Source organism: Argentina silus (genome assembly GCF_951799395.1).
Source record: "Argentina silus genome assembly, chromosome: 12".
Lineage (NCBI taxonomy): Eukaryota > Metazoa > Chordata > Actinopteri > Argentiniformes > Argentinidae > Argentina > Argentina silus.
In genome coordinates this window covers 21,627,152-21,644,219 of record NC_139666.1, presented here as the reverse complement: position 1 = coordinate 21,644,219, position 17,068 = coordinate 21,627,152, and the positions used below count along the sequence as shown (strand labels likewise).

The window sequence follows — 17,068 nt, the reverse complement described above, 5'->3', positions numbered from 1 at the left end:
ATATAATAAAGTCCCACTGGGTATCTCTCTAATTCTCTCCAATGAGGAGACTGCTGCACGGATCACCTAGTAGAGTCATATGATCATTGAGACTGTGGTGGACCATGGAGATGTCTGAGGGAGAGATCTATGCCAACGTAGACACCTTCAACTCTCCAGACTCCAAAAGAGGGACGGGAACTAAACCCTCAGGTAAAGAGAGAGAGAGAGAGAGAGAAAATAGAGAGATGGAGAGAATGAGAGAGCGGATGGGAAGAATTGATGAAGATATCAGTTAAAGGAGACAGTAAAAGGAAAGAAAGAGAGAGAGAGAAAGAGATGTGTATGATCTCTTTCACCACATCTGTTACACAGGTCTGGTGGAGGTAGAATTCAGATAGAGAGATCTATGTAAACGCAGACACCTTCAACTCAACAGACTCCTAAACCTGGGACTGGGACTAAACCCTCAGGTGTCCTCCTCTCCTCTCTTCTTCTTCTTCTCTTCTGTGTTCAGGTTGTCCTGAGGGCTCAGAGAGGAGAGCCAGATCCTCCAGAGCTGCTGCAGTGTGTCTGGGGCTGCTGTGTGTTCTCCTACTGGCTGCACTCATAGGCCTCTACCTCCACAGTGAGTTTGGTACCTTCAGACACTCATAGTTATAACACACAGCATCTGTAATACAGTAACAGTCGGTGAGAAAGTTTGATGTAGTACTTTAGTTTTGCCTAAGAGTGTTGTAGTAGTAGTTTTCTTTTTACATTGCAGATCACATGACTGGAGCCAACCTGACTGAGGAGAGAGACCAGCTACAGACCAGCTACAACAACCTGGCTGAGGAGAGAGACCAGCTACAGACCAGCTACAACAACCTGACTGAGGAGAGAGACAGGCTTCGGAGTTTGTTAGAGCGGAGTGAGTGTGAAAATGTAAACTTGTGTGTGTGTGTGTGTGTGTGTGTGTGTGTGTGTGTGTGTGTGTGTGTGTGTGTGTGTGTGTGTGTGTGTGTACTAAATATGGGCTACATAAATATGGACTATTTTTAAAATGCATTTAGTTCGGTTTTGGGTTCCTTGTTTTGTGAGGAACTCATTTTTATTCATTTTTCCGCTGGGAACCATGTCTTTTTTCGCCTCAAACAGTGGACCTCTCCCGCGTATTCTCTTTGATCGTGTTAGAGCGGGCGCTGTTTTGAATAATTCCAAAGCCGCGCTCATACATCCGCTACGTTCCAAGGTAAACTCCGATCGTTTCCATTGAAATGGTTTTGGGTTCTTTGTTTTGTTAGGAACACTGGGATATTTCATTTTTATTTCGTTTTTATTCCTCTGGGAACCCTGTCTTTTTTCGCCTCAAACAGTGGACCTCTACCGCGTATTCTCTTTGATCGTGTTAGAGCGGGCGCTGTTTTCAATAATTCCAAAGGCGCGCTCATGCGTCCGCTACGTTCCAAGGTAAAGTCCGATGTTTCCATTGAAATGGTTTTTGGTTCTTTGTTTTGTTAGGAACACTGGGATATTTCATTTTTATTTCGTTTTTATTCCTCTGGGAACCCTGTCTTTTTTCGCCTCAAACAGTGGACCTCTCCCGCGTATTCTCTTTGATCGTGTTAGAGCGGGCGCTGTTTTGAATGATTCCAAAGCCGCGCTACGTTCCACGGTAAAGTCCGATCGTTTCCATTGAAATGGTTTTGGGTTCTTTGTTTTGTTAGGAACACTGGGATATTTCATTTTTATTTCGTTTTTATTCCTCTGGGAACCCTGTCTTTTTTCCCCTCAAACAGTGGACTTCTCCCGCGTATTCTCTTTGATCTTGTTAGAGCGGACGCTGTTTTGAATAATTCCAAAGCCGCGCTCATACGTCCGCTACGTTCCAAGGTAAAGTCCGATCGTTTCCATTGAAATGGTTTTGGGTTCCTTGTTTTGTGAGGAACTCATTTTTATTCATTTGTCCGCTGGGAACCCTGTCTTTTTTCGCCTCAAACAGTGGACCTCTCCCGCGTATTCTCTTTGATGTGTTAGAGCGGGCGCTGTTTTGAATAATTCCAAAGCCGTTCCAAGGTAAAGTCCGATGTTTCCATTGAAATGGTTTTGGGTTCTTTGTTTTGTTAGGAACACTGGGATATTTCACATTTATTTCGTTTTTATTCCTCTGGGAACGTTGTCTTTTTTCGCCTCAAACAGTGGACCTCTCCCGCGTATTCTCTTTGATTGTGTTAGAGCGGGCGCTGTTTTGAATAATTCCAATGCCGCGCTCATACGTCCGCTATTGTTCTTGATGCAGGTTAAGCTCGAAAAGCTCAGTTCATACACATATGTCGTGGAAAAGGGTAACAGTATGTCAACGACACTACTTGACACTATCGGGTATTCCTTTTCCAATGATATCCAAAATGTATCCAATGTCATATCTTGAAATTTCATCCTTAATGTACGATCTTCTTTCATCTCTGCCAGTTGCTCCTGTGCCTGCATTGGCAGGTCGGCTGCGCTCTCCAAAGCGCACGAATTCCAAGGGTCACGGACCCAGTCAAAACCAGCAAAGGTCTCAGCTGGAAAATACTTATTAAATCTCTCGTCAAGGGTTTGCAGATGCTGAGAGTAAAGGCCAGAAAGTTTTTTGCTGTTTGGATGTGCACTGTACAGGGGAAACATCTAAACTCTCCCCTGTTTCACACAAGAGCGCCAGAGAGTGAGTTTAGACTTGAAGCCACGCAATTTGTCTGATGAGCTCAGTAGATTTTCCTCTTTACCTTGCATTTTAGAATTAAGTTCATTGAGGTGCTTAAATATATCGGCCAGGTATGCGAGTTTCGCGCACCATTGCGCATCTGCAATGAACTCTTTATATGCTTCTCTTAACTCCTACAGTCGGTCCAAGCACTTTCCGCATGAGAGCCAGCGGACATCCGTGTGCAGCAACAAGCTCTGATGCTCGGCTCCCATTTCCTCGCATAGAATGGAAAAAAGACGGGACTTTAACGGTCGCGCCTTTATGAAATTAACTATGTCCACTGCCCTGTCCAGTACATCTGAAAGATATTTCGGTAAAGTCTTGGCAACCAGTGCCTCCCTGTGAAGGAAACAATGCGTTGTGCGAACATTTTGGTTTTGCGCTCTGATCCTGCTGATGAAACCTTTGACATTGCCGGTCATCGCAGCAGCGCCATCGGTGCAGACACTGATACAATTTTTCCAACTTAGACCTCCCTGTTCAAGGTACTCTGTTGTGACACGGTATATTTCCTCTCCCGTTGTTTTGTGCGGCAAACACTTGCAAAATAAAAGATTCTCACGAATTTCTCCTCCATCAATAAATCTCACAAATCCCAAAAGTTGTGCGTGGCCACTCGCGTCTGTTGATTTATCAACTTGCAGAGAGAATTTCCCACATAGCCTTATTTTCTCTAAGACCACGTCTTCTATGTCTGCCGACATGTCATTTATACGCCTTCCAATGGTAGAGTTCGAAAGTGGTACCTTCGCGATCTCTTTAGCTGCTTGTGGGCCGATCATTTTGTTTACAATAGCCGTGCAGGCTGGCATTATTACTGATTTGGCAATGGTGTGAGGCTTTTTAGCCTTAGCTATTATTTCGGCTACCAGATAGCTAGCCTCCAGTGCATTGTTTGAGACTTTCGCACACTTGAACATCACCTGCTCCTGTCGGCTGTGTTCGCTTTTCAAACGAACAAAGTATTCCCTACTTTGGTTGCCATGTGATGGGTAATTGGTTGTCAGATGTCTTTTCAACTTGCTGGGTACCATTGCTTGGTTGGACAATTTCATACCACATAACAGGCACAGGGGGAGAGGACATGACAGCTCTCCAGTGAAGATGAATCCAAACGTGAGGTAATTGTCATCATACTGTCGTTTCTTCATCTTGCTGGAGGTGCCTACCTCCTTCACTGACTGACCACACGATGACGATGTTGAGGGCTCAGATTCAGATATACCAGACTGTGGAGCTTTTCTTTTCAAAAACTTGTCCATGCTGCTGGCTAATTAACCGCTGTTAATTAGCGTCAGTGTCAGCCACGTTTCTGCGGCACCCCTAAGGATGCCAGACGGCACCCCTGTTGAGAAACACTGGATTAAGGTTACCATCAGGGTTATGTCACGAGGCTGTCCAACCAGCAGAGGGCGACAGAGCGCACCTCCAGGGGGACCGAGAGGAAGTAATTAGGAGATGCCCTTATTTGGTCCTTCCTGCCCTCGGGACTCACCTGCCACCCATGACAGTAGTGATTGTGTTTCGTGTTTATGTTTTTCACCTGTGTTCCACTCATTAGACCTTATTAGTTATAGTATATTAAGACCTCTGTTAGCAGTGCCTCCTTGTCAAGTAATGAACGTTTATGCCTAAGACTGTCTTGCTGCCTTTTGTAAAGATACCTAAGTTTTTTGAGTAAAAGCCTTGGACCTCCCTACTGCCTCTGACTCTGCATTTTGGGGTTTTACCTGGTTACCATCAGCCTTGGCTCAGGTGTATAGAGCCACTGGTGGTCTACTCTCAATCCACCGTGACAGGTTAGGGTGGGGTTAAGGTTATCATCCGGGTTAGGGGGTTTAGAAATAAAGAACATCCTGCTTTACAACATGGTCCGATAGTAACAATCCCCAAATCACTGAAGTCTGAGGAGTTTCAGGCAGCTGAATGCTACTGCATGTCTGTAGATGCAGGGTCTCCTTGTCCCACAAGCGGTCAGGAGGGGGCACTAGTGCCTGCTTCTCCACTCTGTTGAAGAAACTGTTGACAGCAAGATTCATTTACTAGGACACCCAAGTGTGTGTGTGTGTGCTTGCGAGTGTTTACTTTTGTTTGTGTGGGTATTCTTGCGTGCGCACTTGCATACACTAGTCTGTGTGTGTGTGGTGTGTCAGGTGCATGGTCTTAGTGTGTGTGTGTGTGTGTGTTTGTGCGTGTGCATGTGTGTGTTCATTTGTGTACACTTGTGTGTGTTGTGTCAGGTGCATGGTTCTTGTGTGTGTGTGTGTGTGTGTGCCTCCACAGGTCAGAGCGCTGGGAGGCGGTGAGAGGGGCAGTGGACTGGGCGTGCTGGGCAGACCGTCAGTACCCGTGTGTCTGCAGCAGGCTGGAGTTTGGCTGGGACTGGGAGTCTTCCACCCGCCAGCTCCTGGGAGTCGACCCCCCACAACCCCCTCTCCCCCCTCACAGTCATGGGGAGGCTGGGGGCCGTGCTGCCCCAATGACCCTTCCCTAATAAGGGATGTAGTAGTACAAGTGTAGTTGTAGGGGTGTAGTAGTAGAGGTGTAGTGGTAGAGGTGTAGTAGGAGTGGTGTAGGAGTAGGGATGTAGTAGTAGAGGTGTAGTAGGAGTGGTGTAGGAGTAGGGATGTAGTAGTAGAGGTGTAGTAGTTGAGGTGTAGTTGAGATGTACTAGTAGAGGTGTAAGAGGGGTGTAGTAGTAGAGGTGTAGTTGGATTGTAGTAGTAGAGGTGTAGTAGGATTGTAGTAGTAGAGGTGTAGTTGGATTGTAGTAGCAGAGGTGTAGTAGGATTGTAGTAGTAGAGGTGTAGTAGGATTGTAGTAGTAGAAGTGTAGTAGGATTGTAGTAGTAGAGGTGTAGTTGGATTGTAGTAGTAGAAGTGTAGTATGGATGTAGAAGGAATGTCGTAGTAGAGTTGTAGTAGGGATGCAGTTGGGAAGTAAGAGGAATGTAGTAGTAGTGGTAGAGGTGTAGCAGGGGTGGAGTAGGGATGTAGTGGAGGAAATGATGAAGTAATTAAAGAAGGTTCTATAATTGTACTTGTCTTGTATAATCTGTTGCCAATTATCTGCTCCATTGCTTGTTATGCACTTTAGCTGATACGTACTGTAAAAGTGACCTTACAACAATTATGCATGAAATGAGTCAAAAAGTAAAAACATGCTTTTAAACATGTAATAAGTCAAGTTTTTAACTCCATATGTGTCCTTTTAACCTGGATTTTGTATCAGATTGAAGGTGATGGAAATGGTGATGGAATAATTGTATCTCACTATTATTGCTTCAGTCTGACACAGTATTGTATTATGTTCTTGCCTGTCCATATACTCACTGATCTGACTGCATTTTCAACCAAAGGACAGAATCAATCAACAATTTCAATGTATCACAATTTAATCATTTGCTCTGCACCAGATTATGACTTGTTTCATATAAATACTTTATAAAAACTTCTCAAAAGCTGATAACAACTTTTTATGCCTCAGAGAGAGTGATGAATGACATTAACTTGAATGTGTGTCACTTTGTGAGAGCTGCTTGTTGCTAGACGTAGCTAGGCGTGGGAAGGTATGTCAGTGAGAAATAGAGGAAGCCATGAGAGTGCGAGAAAGAGAGATAGACATAGAAATAAAAGGTTCTCTTAAAGGTAATTTAAATATAGGCCGTAAACGCATCACCTGCGGTAAACTTGGTCAACAACATGAAGAGAAGACACTGCTGGGAAAGAAAGTTAGACATATCTTATCAACAGCCAATCACAATCGCTACCTGGTAAGACTCCAGTCCTATATAACAAAGTCCCACTGGGTATCTCTCTAATTCTCTCCAATGAGGAGACTGCTGCACGGATCACCTAGTAGAGTCATATGATCATTGAGACTGTGGTGGACCATGGAGATGTCTGAGGGAGAGATTTATGACAACGTAGACACCTTCAACTCTCCAGACTCCAAAAGAGGGACGGGAAATAAACCCTCAGGTAAAGAGAGAGAGAGAGAGAGAGAAAATATAGAGATGGAGAGAATGAGAGAGCGGATGGGAAGAATTGATGAAGATATCAGTTAAAGGAGACAGTAAAAGGAAAGAAAGAGAGAGAGAGAAAGAGATGTGTATGATCTCTTTCACCACATCTGTTACACAGGTCTGGTGGAGGTAGAATTCAGATAGAGAGATCTATGTAAACGCAGACACCTTCAACTCAACAGACTACAAGAGAGGGACTGGGACTAAACCCTCAGGTATCCTCCTCTCCTCTCTTCTTCTTCTTCTCTTCTGTGTTCAGGTTGTCCTGAGGGCTCAGAGAGGGGAGCCAGATCCTCCAGAGCTGCTGCAGTGTGTCTGGGGCTGCTGTGTGTTCTCCTACTGGCTGCACTCATAGGCCTCTAGCTCCACTGTGAGTTTGGTACCTTCAGACACTCATAGTTATAACACACAGCATCTGTAATACAGTAACAGTCGGTGAGAAAGTTTGATGTAGTACTTTAGTTTTGCCTAAGAGTGTTGTAGTAGTAGTTTTCTTTTTACATTGCAGATCACATGACTGGAGCCAACCTGACTGAGGAGAGAGACCAGCTACAGACCAGCTACAACAACCTGGCTGAGGAGAGAGACCAGCTACAGACCAGCTACAACAACCTGACTGAGGAGAGAGACCAGCTACAGACCAGCTACAACAACCTGGCTGAGGAGAGAGACAGGCTTCGGAGTTTGTTAGAGCAGAGTGAGTGTGAAAATGTAAACCTGTGTGTGTGTGTGTGTGTGTGTGTGTGTGTGTGTGTGTGCGTGTGTGTGCGTGTGTGTGTGTGTGTGTGTTGTTTTAACTGAGTTGGTAATAAAGTGTAAAGAGTTGGTGTGTGTTTTGTTCAGTGGAATTCTCATGATTTCTCTGTTAGATAGATAGATAGATAGATAGATAGATAGATAGATAGATAGATAGATAGATAGATAGAAACTTTATTTATCCCAGGGGGAAATTCAGGTTCCAAGTAGCGTACAGACATAGAGGTATCACACATAACATACACATACAACATACAACATCAGCAGGATTGTAAACAGGCGAGGTGCAGTTGTAAAAGTCTTTGCAGTTAGGTGAGGTGCAAAAAGGTAAGGCAGACAGTGCAATTATAGGACAGTGCAATTATAGCATTAAATACTAAAAACTAAATACTAAATATGGGCTACATAAATATGGACTATTTTTAAAGTGCATTTAGTTCGGTTTTGGGTTCCTTGTTTTGTGAGGAACTCATTTTTATTCATTTTTCCGCTGGGAACCCTGTCTTTTTTCGCCTCAAACAGTGGACCTCTCCCGCGTATTCTCTTTGATCGTGTTAGAGCGGGCGCTGTTTTGAATAATTCCAAAGCCGCGCTCATACGTCCGCTACGTTCCAAGGTAAACTCCGATCGTTTCCATTGAAATGGTTTTGGGTTCCTTGTTTTGTGAGGAACTCATTTTTATTCATTTTTCCGCTGGGAACCATGTCTTTTTTCGCCTCAAACAGTGGACCTCTCCCGCGTATTCTCTTTGATCGTTAGAGCGGGCGCTGTTTTGAATAATTCCAATGCCGCGCTCATACGTCCGCTATGGTCCGATGTTTCCATTGAAATGGTTTTGGGTTCTTTGTTTTGTTAGGAACACAGGGATATTTCATATTTATTTCGTTTTTATTCCTCTGGGAACCCTGTCTTTTTTCGCCTCAAACAGTGGACCTCTACCGCGTATTGTCTTTGATCGTGTTAGAGCGGGCGCTGTTTTGAATAATTACAAAGCTGCGCTCATACGTCCGTTCCAAGGTAAAGTCAGATCGTTTCCATTGATATTGTTTTGGGTTCTTTGTTTTGATAGGAACACTGGGATATTACATTTTTATTTCGTTTTTATTAGTCTAGGAACCCTGTCTTTTTTCGCCTCAAACAGTGGACCTCTCCCGCGTATTCTCTTTGATCGTGTTAGAGCGGGCGCTGTTTTGAATAATTCCAAAGCCGCGCTCATACGTCCGCTACGTTCCACGGTAAAGTCCGATCGTTTCCATTGAAATGGTTTTGGGTTCTTTGTTTTGTTAGGAACACTGGGATATTTCATTTTTATTTCGTTTTTATTCCTCTGGGAACGTTGTATTTTTTCGCCTCAAACAGTGGACTTCTCCCGCGTATTCTCTTTGATCGTGTTAGAGCGGGCGCTGTTTTGAAAAATTCCAAAGTCGCGCTCATGCGTCCGCTATGTTCCAAGGTCAAGTCCGATGTTTCCATTGAAATGGTTTTGGATTCCTTGTTTTGTGAGGAACTCATTTTTATTCATTTTTCAGCTGGGAACCCTGTCTTTTTTCGCCTCAAACAGTGGACCTCTCCCGCGTATTCCCTTTGATCGTGTTAGAGCGGGCGCTGTTTTGAATAATTCCAAAGCCGCGCACATACGTCCGCTACGTTCCACGGTAAAGTCCGATCGTCTCCATTGAAATGGTTTTGGGTTCTTTGTTTTGTTAGGAACACTGGGATATTTCATTTTTATTTCGTTTTTATTCCTCTGGGAACCCTGTCTTTTTTCGCCTCAAACAGTGGACTTCTCCCGCGTATTCTCTTTGATCGTGTTCGAGCGGGCGCTGTTTTGAATAATTCCAAAGCCGCGCTCATACGTCCGCTACGTTCCAAGGTAAAGTCCGATGTTTCCATTGAAATGGTTTTGGGTTCCTTGTTTTGTGAGGAACTCATTTTTATTCATTTTTCCGCTGGGAACCCTGTCTTTTTTCGCCTCAAACAGTGGACCTCTCCCGCGTATTCTCTTTGATCGTGTTAGAGCGGGCGCTGTTTTGAAAAATTCCAAAGTCGCGCTCATACGTCCGCTACGTTCCAAGGTAAAGTCCGATCGTTTCCATTGAAATGGTTTTGGGTTCCTTGTTTTGTGAGGAACTCATTTTTATTCATTTTTCCGCTGGGAACCCTGTCTTTTTTCGCCTCAAACAGTGGACCTCTCCCGCGTAATCTCTTTGATCGTGTTAGAGCGGGCGCTGTTTTGAAAAATTCCAAAGTCGCGCTCATACGTCCGCTACGTTCCAAGGTAAAGTCCGATCGTTTCCATTGAAATGGTTTTGGGTTCCTTGTTTTGTGAGGAACTCATTTTTATTCATTTTTCAGCTGGGAACCCTGTCTTTTTTCGCCTCAAACAGTGGACCTCTCCCGCGTATTCCCTTTGATCGTGTTAGAGCGGGCGCTGTTTTGAATAATTCCAAAGCCGCGCTCATGCGTCCGCTATGTTCCAAGGTAAAGTCCGATGTTTCCATTGAAATGGTTTTGGGTTCTTTGTTTTGTTAGGAACACTGGGATATTTCATTTTTATTTCGTTTTTATTCCTCTGGGAACGTTGTATTTTTTCGCCTCAAACAGTGGACCTCTCCCGCGTATTCTCTTTGATCGTGTTAGAGCGGGCGCTGTTTTGATTAATTCCAAAGCCGCGCTCATACGTCTGCTATTGTTCTTGATGCAGGTTAAGCTCGAAAAGCTCAGTTCACACACATATGTCGTGGAAAAGGGTAACAGTATGTCAACGACACTACTTGACACTATCGGGTATTCCTTTTCCAATGATATCCAAAATGTATCCAATGTCATATCTTGAAATTTCATCCTTAATGTACGATCTTCTTTCATCTCTGCCAGTTGCTCCTGTGCCTGCATTGGCAGGTCGGCTGCGCTCTCCAAAGCGCACGAATTCCAAGGGTCACGGACCCAGTCAAAACCAGCAAAGGTCTCAGCTGGAAAGTACTTATTAAATGTCTCGTCAAGGGTTTGCAGATCCTGAGAGATAAGGCCAGAAAGTTTTTTGCTGTTTGGATGTGCACTGTACAGGGGAAACATCTAAACTCTCCCCTGTTTCACACAAGAGCGCCAGAGAGTGAGTTTAGACTTGAAGCCACGCAATTTACCTTGCATTTTAGAATTAAGTTCATTGAGGTGCTTAAATATATCAGCCAGGTATGCGAGTTTCGCGCACCATTGCGCATCTGCAATGAACTCTTTATATGCTTCTCTTAACTCCTACAGTCGGTCCAAGCACTTTCCGCATGAGAGCCAGCGGACATCCGTGTGCAGCAACAAGCTCTGATGCTCGGCTCCCATTTCCTCGCATAGAATGGAAAAAAGACGGGACTTTAACGGTCGCGCCTTTATGAAATTAACTATGTCCACTGCCCTGTCCAGTACATCTGAAAGATATTTCGGTAAAGTGCCTCCCTGTGAAGGAAACAATGCGTTGTGCGAACATTTTGGTTTTGCGCTCTGATCCTGCTGATGAAACCTTTGACATTGCCGGTCATCGCAGCAGCGCCATCGGTGCAGACACTGATACAATTTTTCCAACTTAGACCTCCCTGTTCAAGGTACTCTGTTGTGACACGGTATATTTCCTCTCCCGTTGTTTTGTGCGGCAAACACTTGCAAAATAAAAAATTCTCACGAATTTCTCCTCCATCAATAAATCTCACAAATCCCAAAAGTTGTGCGTGGCCACTCACGTCTGTTGATTTATCAACTTGCAGAGAGAATTTCCCACATAGCCTTATTTTCTCTAAGACCACGTCTTCTATGTCTGCCGACATGTCATTTATACGCCTTCCAATGGTAGAGTTCAAAAGTGGTACCTTTGCGATCTCTTTAGCTGCTTGTGGGCCTATCATTTTGTTTACAATAGCCGTGCAGGCTGGCATTATTACTGATTTGGCAATGGTGTGAGGCTTTTTAGCCTTAGCTATTATTTCGGCTACCAGATAGCTAGCCTCCAGTGCATTGTTTGAGACTTTCGCACACTTGAACATCACCTGCTCCTGTCGGCTGTGTTCGCTTTTCAAACGAACAAAGTATTCCCTACTTTGGTTGGCATGTGATGGGTAATTGGTTGTCAGATGTCTTTTCAACTTGCTGGGTACCATTGCTTGGTTGGACAATTTCATACCACATAACAGGCACAGGGGGAGAGGACATGACAGCTCTCCAGTGAAGATGAATCCAAACGTGAGGTAATTGTCATCATACTGTCGTTTCTTCATCTTGCTGGAGGTGAACTACCTCCTTCACTGACTGACCACACGATGACGATGTTGAGGGCTCAGATTCAGATATATCAGACTGTGGAGCTTTTCTTTTCAAAAACGTGTCCATGCTGCTGGCTAATTAACCGCTGCACAACGCTATGACAACTCATCCGATATCGCGCGCTGTAAATAAAAGTATTTGCCTACGTCATGCAGCCTACTTTCCAAACACTGATTGCAGCGTCGGTAGGCTACTAGAAAATTAATCCGAACTATTTTCTCTGATGTGTGCCTCGATTTACTTAACTGTATGATACAGCTAAAAGATAGATTCCAAAATGATGCATTCATTTATTTCAATTTCACTATATTAGCCTAGTGTCAGCCACGTTTCTGCGGCACCCCTAAGGATGCCAGACGGCACCCAAGGGTGCCGCGGCACCCCTGTTGAGAAACACTGGATTAAGGTTACCATCAGGGTTAGGGTGGGGTTAAGGTTACCATTAAGGTTAGGGGTGGGGTTAAGGTTATCATCAGGGTTAGAGCTGGGGTTAAGGTTATCATCCGGGTTAGGGGGTTTAGAAATAAAGAACATCCTGCTTTACAACATGGTCCGATAGTAACAATCCCCAAATCACTGAAGTCTGAGGAGTTTCAGGCAGCTGAATGCTACTGCATGTCTGTAGATGCAGGGTCTCCTTGTACCACAAGCGGTCAGGAGGGGGCACTAGTGCCTGCTTCTCCACTCTGTTGAAGAAACTGCAAGATTCATTTACTAGGACGCCCAAGTGTGTGTGTGTGTGTGTGTGTGTGTGTGTGTGTGTGTCTGTGTGTGTGTGTGTGTGTGTGTGTGTGCTTGCGAGTGTTTACTTTTGTTTGTGTGGGTATTCTTGCGTGTGTGTGCTCGCGCGTGTTTGTGTATGCATGCATGCGTGTGCACTTGCATACACTAGTCTGTGTGTGTGTGTGTGTGTGTGTGTGTGTGTGTGGTGTGTCAGATGCATGGTCTTAGTGTGTGTGTGTGTGTGTGTGTGTGTGTGTGTGTGTGTGTGTGCCTCTACAGGTCAGAGCGCTGGGAGTCGGTGAGAGGGGCAGTGGACTGGGCGTGCTGGGCAGACCGTCAGTACCCGTGTGTCTGCAGCAGGCTGGAGTTTGGCTGGGACTGTCTTCCACCCGCCAGCTCCTGGGAGTCGACCCCCCACAACCCCCTCTCCCCCCTCACAGTCATGGGGAGGCTGGGGGCCGTGCTGCCCCAATGACCCTTCCCTAATAAGGGATGTAGTAGTACAAGTGTAGTTGTAGGGGTGTAGTAGTAGAGGTGTAGTGGTAGAGGTGTAGTAGTAGAGGTGTAGTTAGGGTGTAGGAGTAGGGATGTAGTAGTAGAGGTGTAGTAGGAGGGGTGTAGGAGTAGGGATGTAGTAGTAGAGGTGTAGTAGGAGGGGTGTAGGAGTAGGGATGTAGTAGTAGAGGTGTAGTAGGATTGTAGTAGTAGAGGTGTAGTTGGATTGTAGTAGTAGAGGTGTAGTAGGATTGTAGTAGCAGAGGTGTAGTAGGATTGTAGTAGTAGAAGTGTAGTAGGATTGTAGTAGTAGAGGTGTAGTTGGATTGTAGTAGTAGAAGTGTCGTATGGATGTAGGAGGAATGTCGTAGTAGAGTTGTAGTAGGGATGCAGTTGGGAAGTAAGAGGAATGTAGTAGTAGTGGTAGAGGTGTGGCAGGGGTGGAGTAGGGATGTAGCGGAGGAAATGATGAAGTAATTAAAGAAGGTTCTATAATTGTACTTGTCTTGTATAATCTGTTGCCAATTATCTGCTCTGTTGCTTGTTATGCACTTTAGCTGATACGTACTGTAAAATAATTAAAACAATTATGCATGAAATGAGTCAAAAAGTAAAAACATGCTTTTAAATAAGTGTATATTATATTACATGTAATAAGTCAGGTTTTTAACTCCATATGTGTCCTTTTAACCTGGATTTTGTATCAGATGGAGGGTGATGGAAATGGTGATGGAATAATTGTATCTCACTATTATTGCTTCAATCTGACACAGTATTGTATTATGTTCTTGCCTGTCCATATACTCACTGATCTGACTGCATTTTCAACCAAAGGACAGAATCAATCAACAATTTCAATGTATCACAATTTAATCATTTGCTCTGCACCAGATTATGACTTGTTTCATATAAATACTTCATAAAAACTTCTCAAAAGCTGATAACAACTTTTTATGCCTCAGAGAGAGTGATGAATGACATTAACTTGAATGTGTGTCACTTTGTGAGAGCTGCTTGTTGCTAGACGTAGCTAGGTGTGGGAAGGTATGTCAGTGAGAAATAGAGGAAGCCATGAGAGTGCGAGGAAGAGAGATAGACATAGAAATAAAAGGTTCTCTTAAAGGTAATTTAAATATAGGCCGTAAACGCATCACCTGCGGTAAACTTGGTCAACAACATGAAGAGAAGACACTGCTGGGAAAGAAAGTTAGACACATCTTATCAACAGCCAATCACAATCGCTACCTGGTAAGACTCCAGTCCTATATAACAAACTCCCACTGGGTATCTCTCTAATTCTCTCCAATGAGGAGACTGCTGCACGGATCACCTAGTACAGTCATATGATCATTGAGACTGTGGTGGACCATGGAGATGTCTGAGGGAGAGATCTATGCCAACGTAGACACCTTCAACTCTCCAGACTCCAAAAGAGGGACGGGAACTAAACCCTCAGGTAAAGAGAGAGAGAGAGAGAGAGAGAAAGTAGAGAGATGGAGAGAATAAGAGAGCGGATGGGAAGAATTGAGGAGACAGTAAAAGGAAAGAAAGAGAGAGAGATGTGTATGATCAGGGGAGGGGAAGCTGGTGGAGGTAGAATTCAGATAGAGAGATCTATGTCAACGCAGACACTTTCAACTCAACAGATTCCAAGAGAGGGACTGGGACTAAACCCTCAGGTGTCCTCCTCTCCTCTCTTCTTCTTCTTCTCTTCTGTGTTCAGGTTGTCCTGAGGGCTCAGAGAGGAGAGCCAGATCCTCCAGAGCTGCTGCAGTGTGTCTGGGGCTGCTGTGTGTTCTCCTACTGGCTGCACTCATAGGCCTCTACCTCCACTGTGAGTTTGGTACCTTCAGACACTCATAGTTATAACACACAGCATCTGTAACACAGTAACAGTCGGTGAGAAACTTTGATGTAGTACTTACATCATATAGTACTTATATAGTTTTGCCTAAGAGTGTTGTAGTAGTAGTTTTCTTTTTACATTGCAGATCACATGACTGGAGCCAACCTGACTGAGGAGAGAAACCAGCTACAGACCAGCTACAACAACCTGGCTGAGGAGAGAGACCAGCTACAGACCAGCTACAACAACCTGGCTGAGGAGAGAGACCAGCTACAGACCAGCTACAACAACCTGACTGAGGAGAGAGACCGGCTTCAGAGTTTGTTAGAGCAGAGTGAGCGTAAACTTGTGTGTGTGTGTGTGTGTGTGTGTGTGTTGTTTTAACTGAGTTGGTAATAAAGTGTAAAGAGTTGGTGTGTGTTTTGTTCAGTGTTCAGTGAGACCACACTGTATTACTGTAAGAGGGAGTAAATTCATGTTCTTGTCTGGTGTCTTGCAGAGACAACCTGTGCTGAAGGATGGAGGATGTTTAGTTGCAGCTGTTACTTCCTCTCTACTCAGAAGAAACCCTGGGAGGAGAGCAGACAGGACTGCAGAGACAGAGGAGCAGACCTGGTGATCATAGACAGTAATAAGGAACAGGTAGGGGCTGTGTGTGTGTGTGTGTGTGTGTGTGTGTGTGTGTGTGTGTGTGTGTGTGTGTGTGTGTGTGTGTGTGTGTGTTTGTGTGTGTGTGAGAGAGAGAGAGAGAGAGAGAGAAACGGGAGGTTATGAGGGAGAGAGATGATTAATCTTCAGGGACAGCCTATTGTCCTATTTCCACTTCAACAACATCTTTCTCAAAAACAGATATTTCTCACGGAGCTCACCAAACCAACCTTACACTGGATTGGTCTGAGTGACAGAGAGACAGAGGGGACCTGGACGTGGGTGGACGGTACTCCACTGACCACAGGGTAAGAGATACAGAACTGTAACTACCGTGGCAAGCGGCTCCAGTCCTATTTAACAGCCTGGACTGTACTCAGCTCTGTTTTACTTCTGAGTGATGTCATTACAGAGCATGTTTTAACCATGGTGTCTGGTTGTTGACCGTTCAGGTACTGGGGTTTTCCACAGCCTGATAATGGTGGAGGTAATCCAATTTACGGGGAGGAGGACTGTGGTCACATATCGAGCAGTGTATATGAAGACTTAGAGAAGAACTGGAATGACATCAATTGTTTCAATAATTTCAACTGGATCTGTGAGAAAGAGCCTGAATGATAACCTGCAGCTCACAGTAGCGCGTGGTTACATTCTTAACATGTGTATGTGCTCTCTCTCTTCCTCTTTCTCTCTCTCTCTCCCTCTTTCTCTCTCTCTTTCTCTAACTCTGAATTACCCAAATATTGTATTAACATGTTTTCTATCGCTTGCATTCCCCTGGAATTCTCATGATTTCTCTGTTGTTGTTTTTTTGTCTGAAGGAATAAAGTTTTTTCAGATTTTGACTCCCTCTCATAGTCTGATGTACAGTTTGTCCTTGAGAGTCTACAGAAGTACCAGTAAGTGTATTAGTGGTACAGACATACTAGTCATGTGTTGGTGGTTATGAACTGGCTGAAGATCATAATTTGCGTGAAATAATGGTACAGCATTGACCTATTACATTGATCATATTGACCTCCAGTGTAATATTCATTCTGTAGTCACAGTTAGGATTTCCCTGAAAGAGATTTGCCATCCCTGATGACCAAAGCTAGAAGTAGGTTTGTTGTTGTATATACACTACATAGTCTATACTATATGTACCAAGGGGACTGTTTAGTTGTATATACACTACATAGTCTATACTATATGTACCAAGGGGACTGTTTAGTTGTATATACACTACATAGTCTATACTATATGTACCAAGGGGACTGTTTAGTTGTATATACACTACATAGTCTATCCTATATGTACCAAGGGCATGCTGTTGCAACCAGTGTTGCTTCCTTGCACTGTTGCTCAAAAGACTCTCCTGCATCCCTGTATTACCAACACACATGACCACCGCCAGACTACCAGATGTAAACCAGCTACGCCACCGAAAAGCTAAAGATCGGGGTACATATCAAGGACTCTCTTTTCAGCCAGTGCACAACGGACGCAGTAGCGATAAAAGATGCGTGTTCATGACATTGAGCAAGTCAGGTGCCATCAGGCGGGCTGACAAATTCTG

The 17,068-nt window shown here is 44.4% G+C and overlaps 2 protein-coding genes across 2 annotated transcripts; both read left to right on the top strand.

Moving 5' to 3' along the window:
• Positions 1–59: 59 nt before the first annotated feature.
• LOC310813615 (uncharacterized protein) lies at positions 60–2,908 on the top strand (the record flags this gene model as incomplete). The annotated part of the gene is made up of 4 exons (XM_083682675.1): positions 60–192; positions 497–607; positions 746–881; positions 2,848–2,908. Exons 1-4 carry the CDS (start codon positions 105–107, stop codon positions 2,906–2,908), a joined length of 396 nt encoding a protein of 131 aa, XP_083538801.1. The 5' UTR covers positions 60–104.
• Positions 2,909–7,057: 4,149 nt separating this feature from the next.
• On the top strand, positions 7,058–16,354 carry LOC310813614 (uncharacterized protein). The gene is made up of 7 exons (XM_083682674.1): positions 7,058–7,104; positions 7,243–7,431; positions 14,740–14,850; positions 15,008–15,196; positions 15,362–15,504; positions 15,712–15,818; positions 15,963–16,354. The coding sequence occupies exons 2-7, from the start codon at positions 7,248–7,250 to the stop codon at positions 16,126–16,128; spliced, it is 900 nt and encodes a 299-aa protein (XP_083538800.1). The 5' UTR covers positions 7,058–7,104; positions 7,243–7,247; the 3' UTR covers positions 16,129–16,354.
• Positions 16,355–17,068: the final 714 nt, after the last annotated feature.

Coding starts and splice junctions, on each gene's coding strand:
- LOC310813614 (XM_083682674.1), top strand. CDS start 7,248: ATGACTGGAGCCAACCTGACTGAGGAGAGAGACCAGCTACAGACCAGC. Junction 7,432..14,739: donor TCGGAGTTTGTTAGAGCAGA/GTGAGTGTGAAA, acceptor TTCTGTGTTCAG/GTTGTCCTGAGGGCTCAGAG. Junction 15,197..15,361: donor TCAGAGTTTGTTAGAGCAGA/GTGAGCGTAAAC, acceptor GGTGTCTTGCAG/AGACAACCTGTGCTGAAGGA.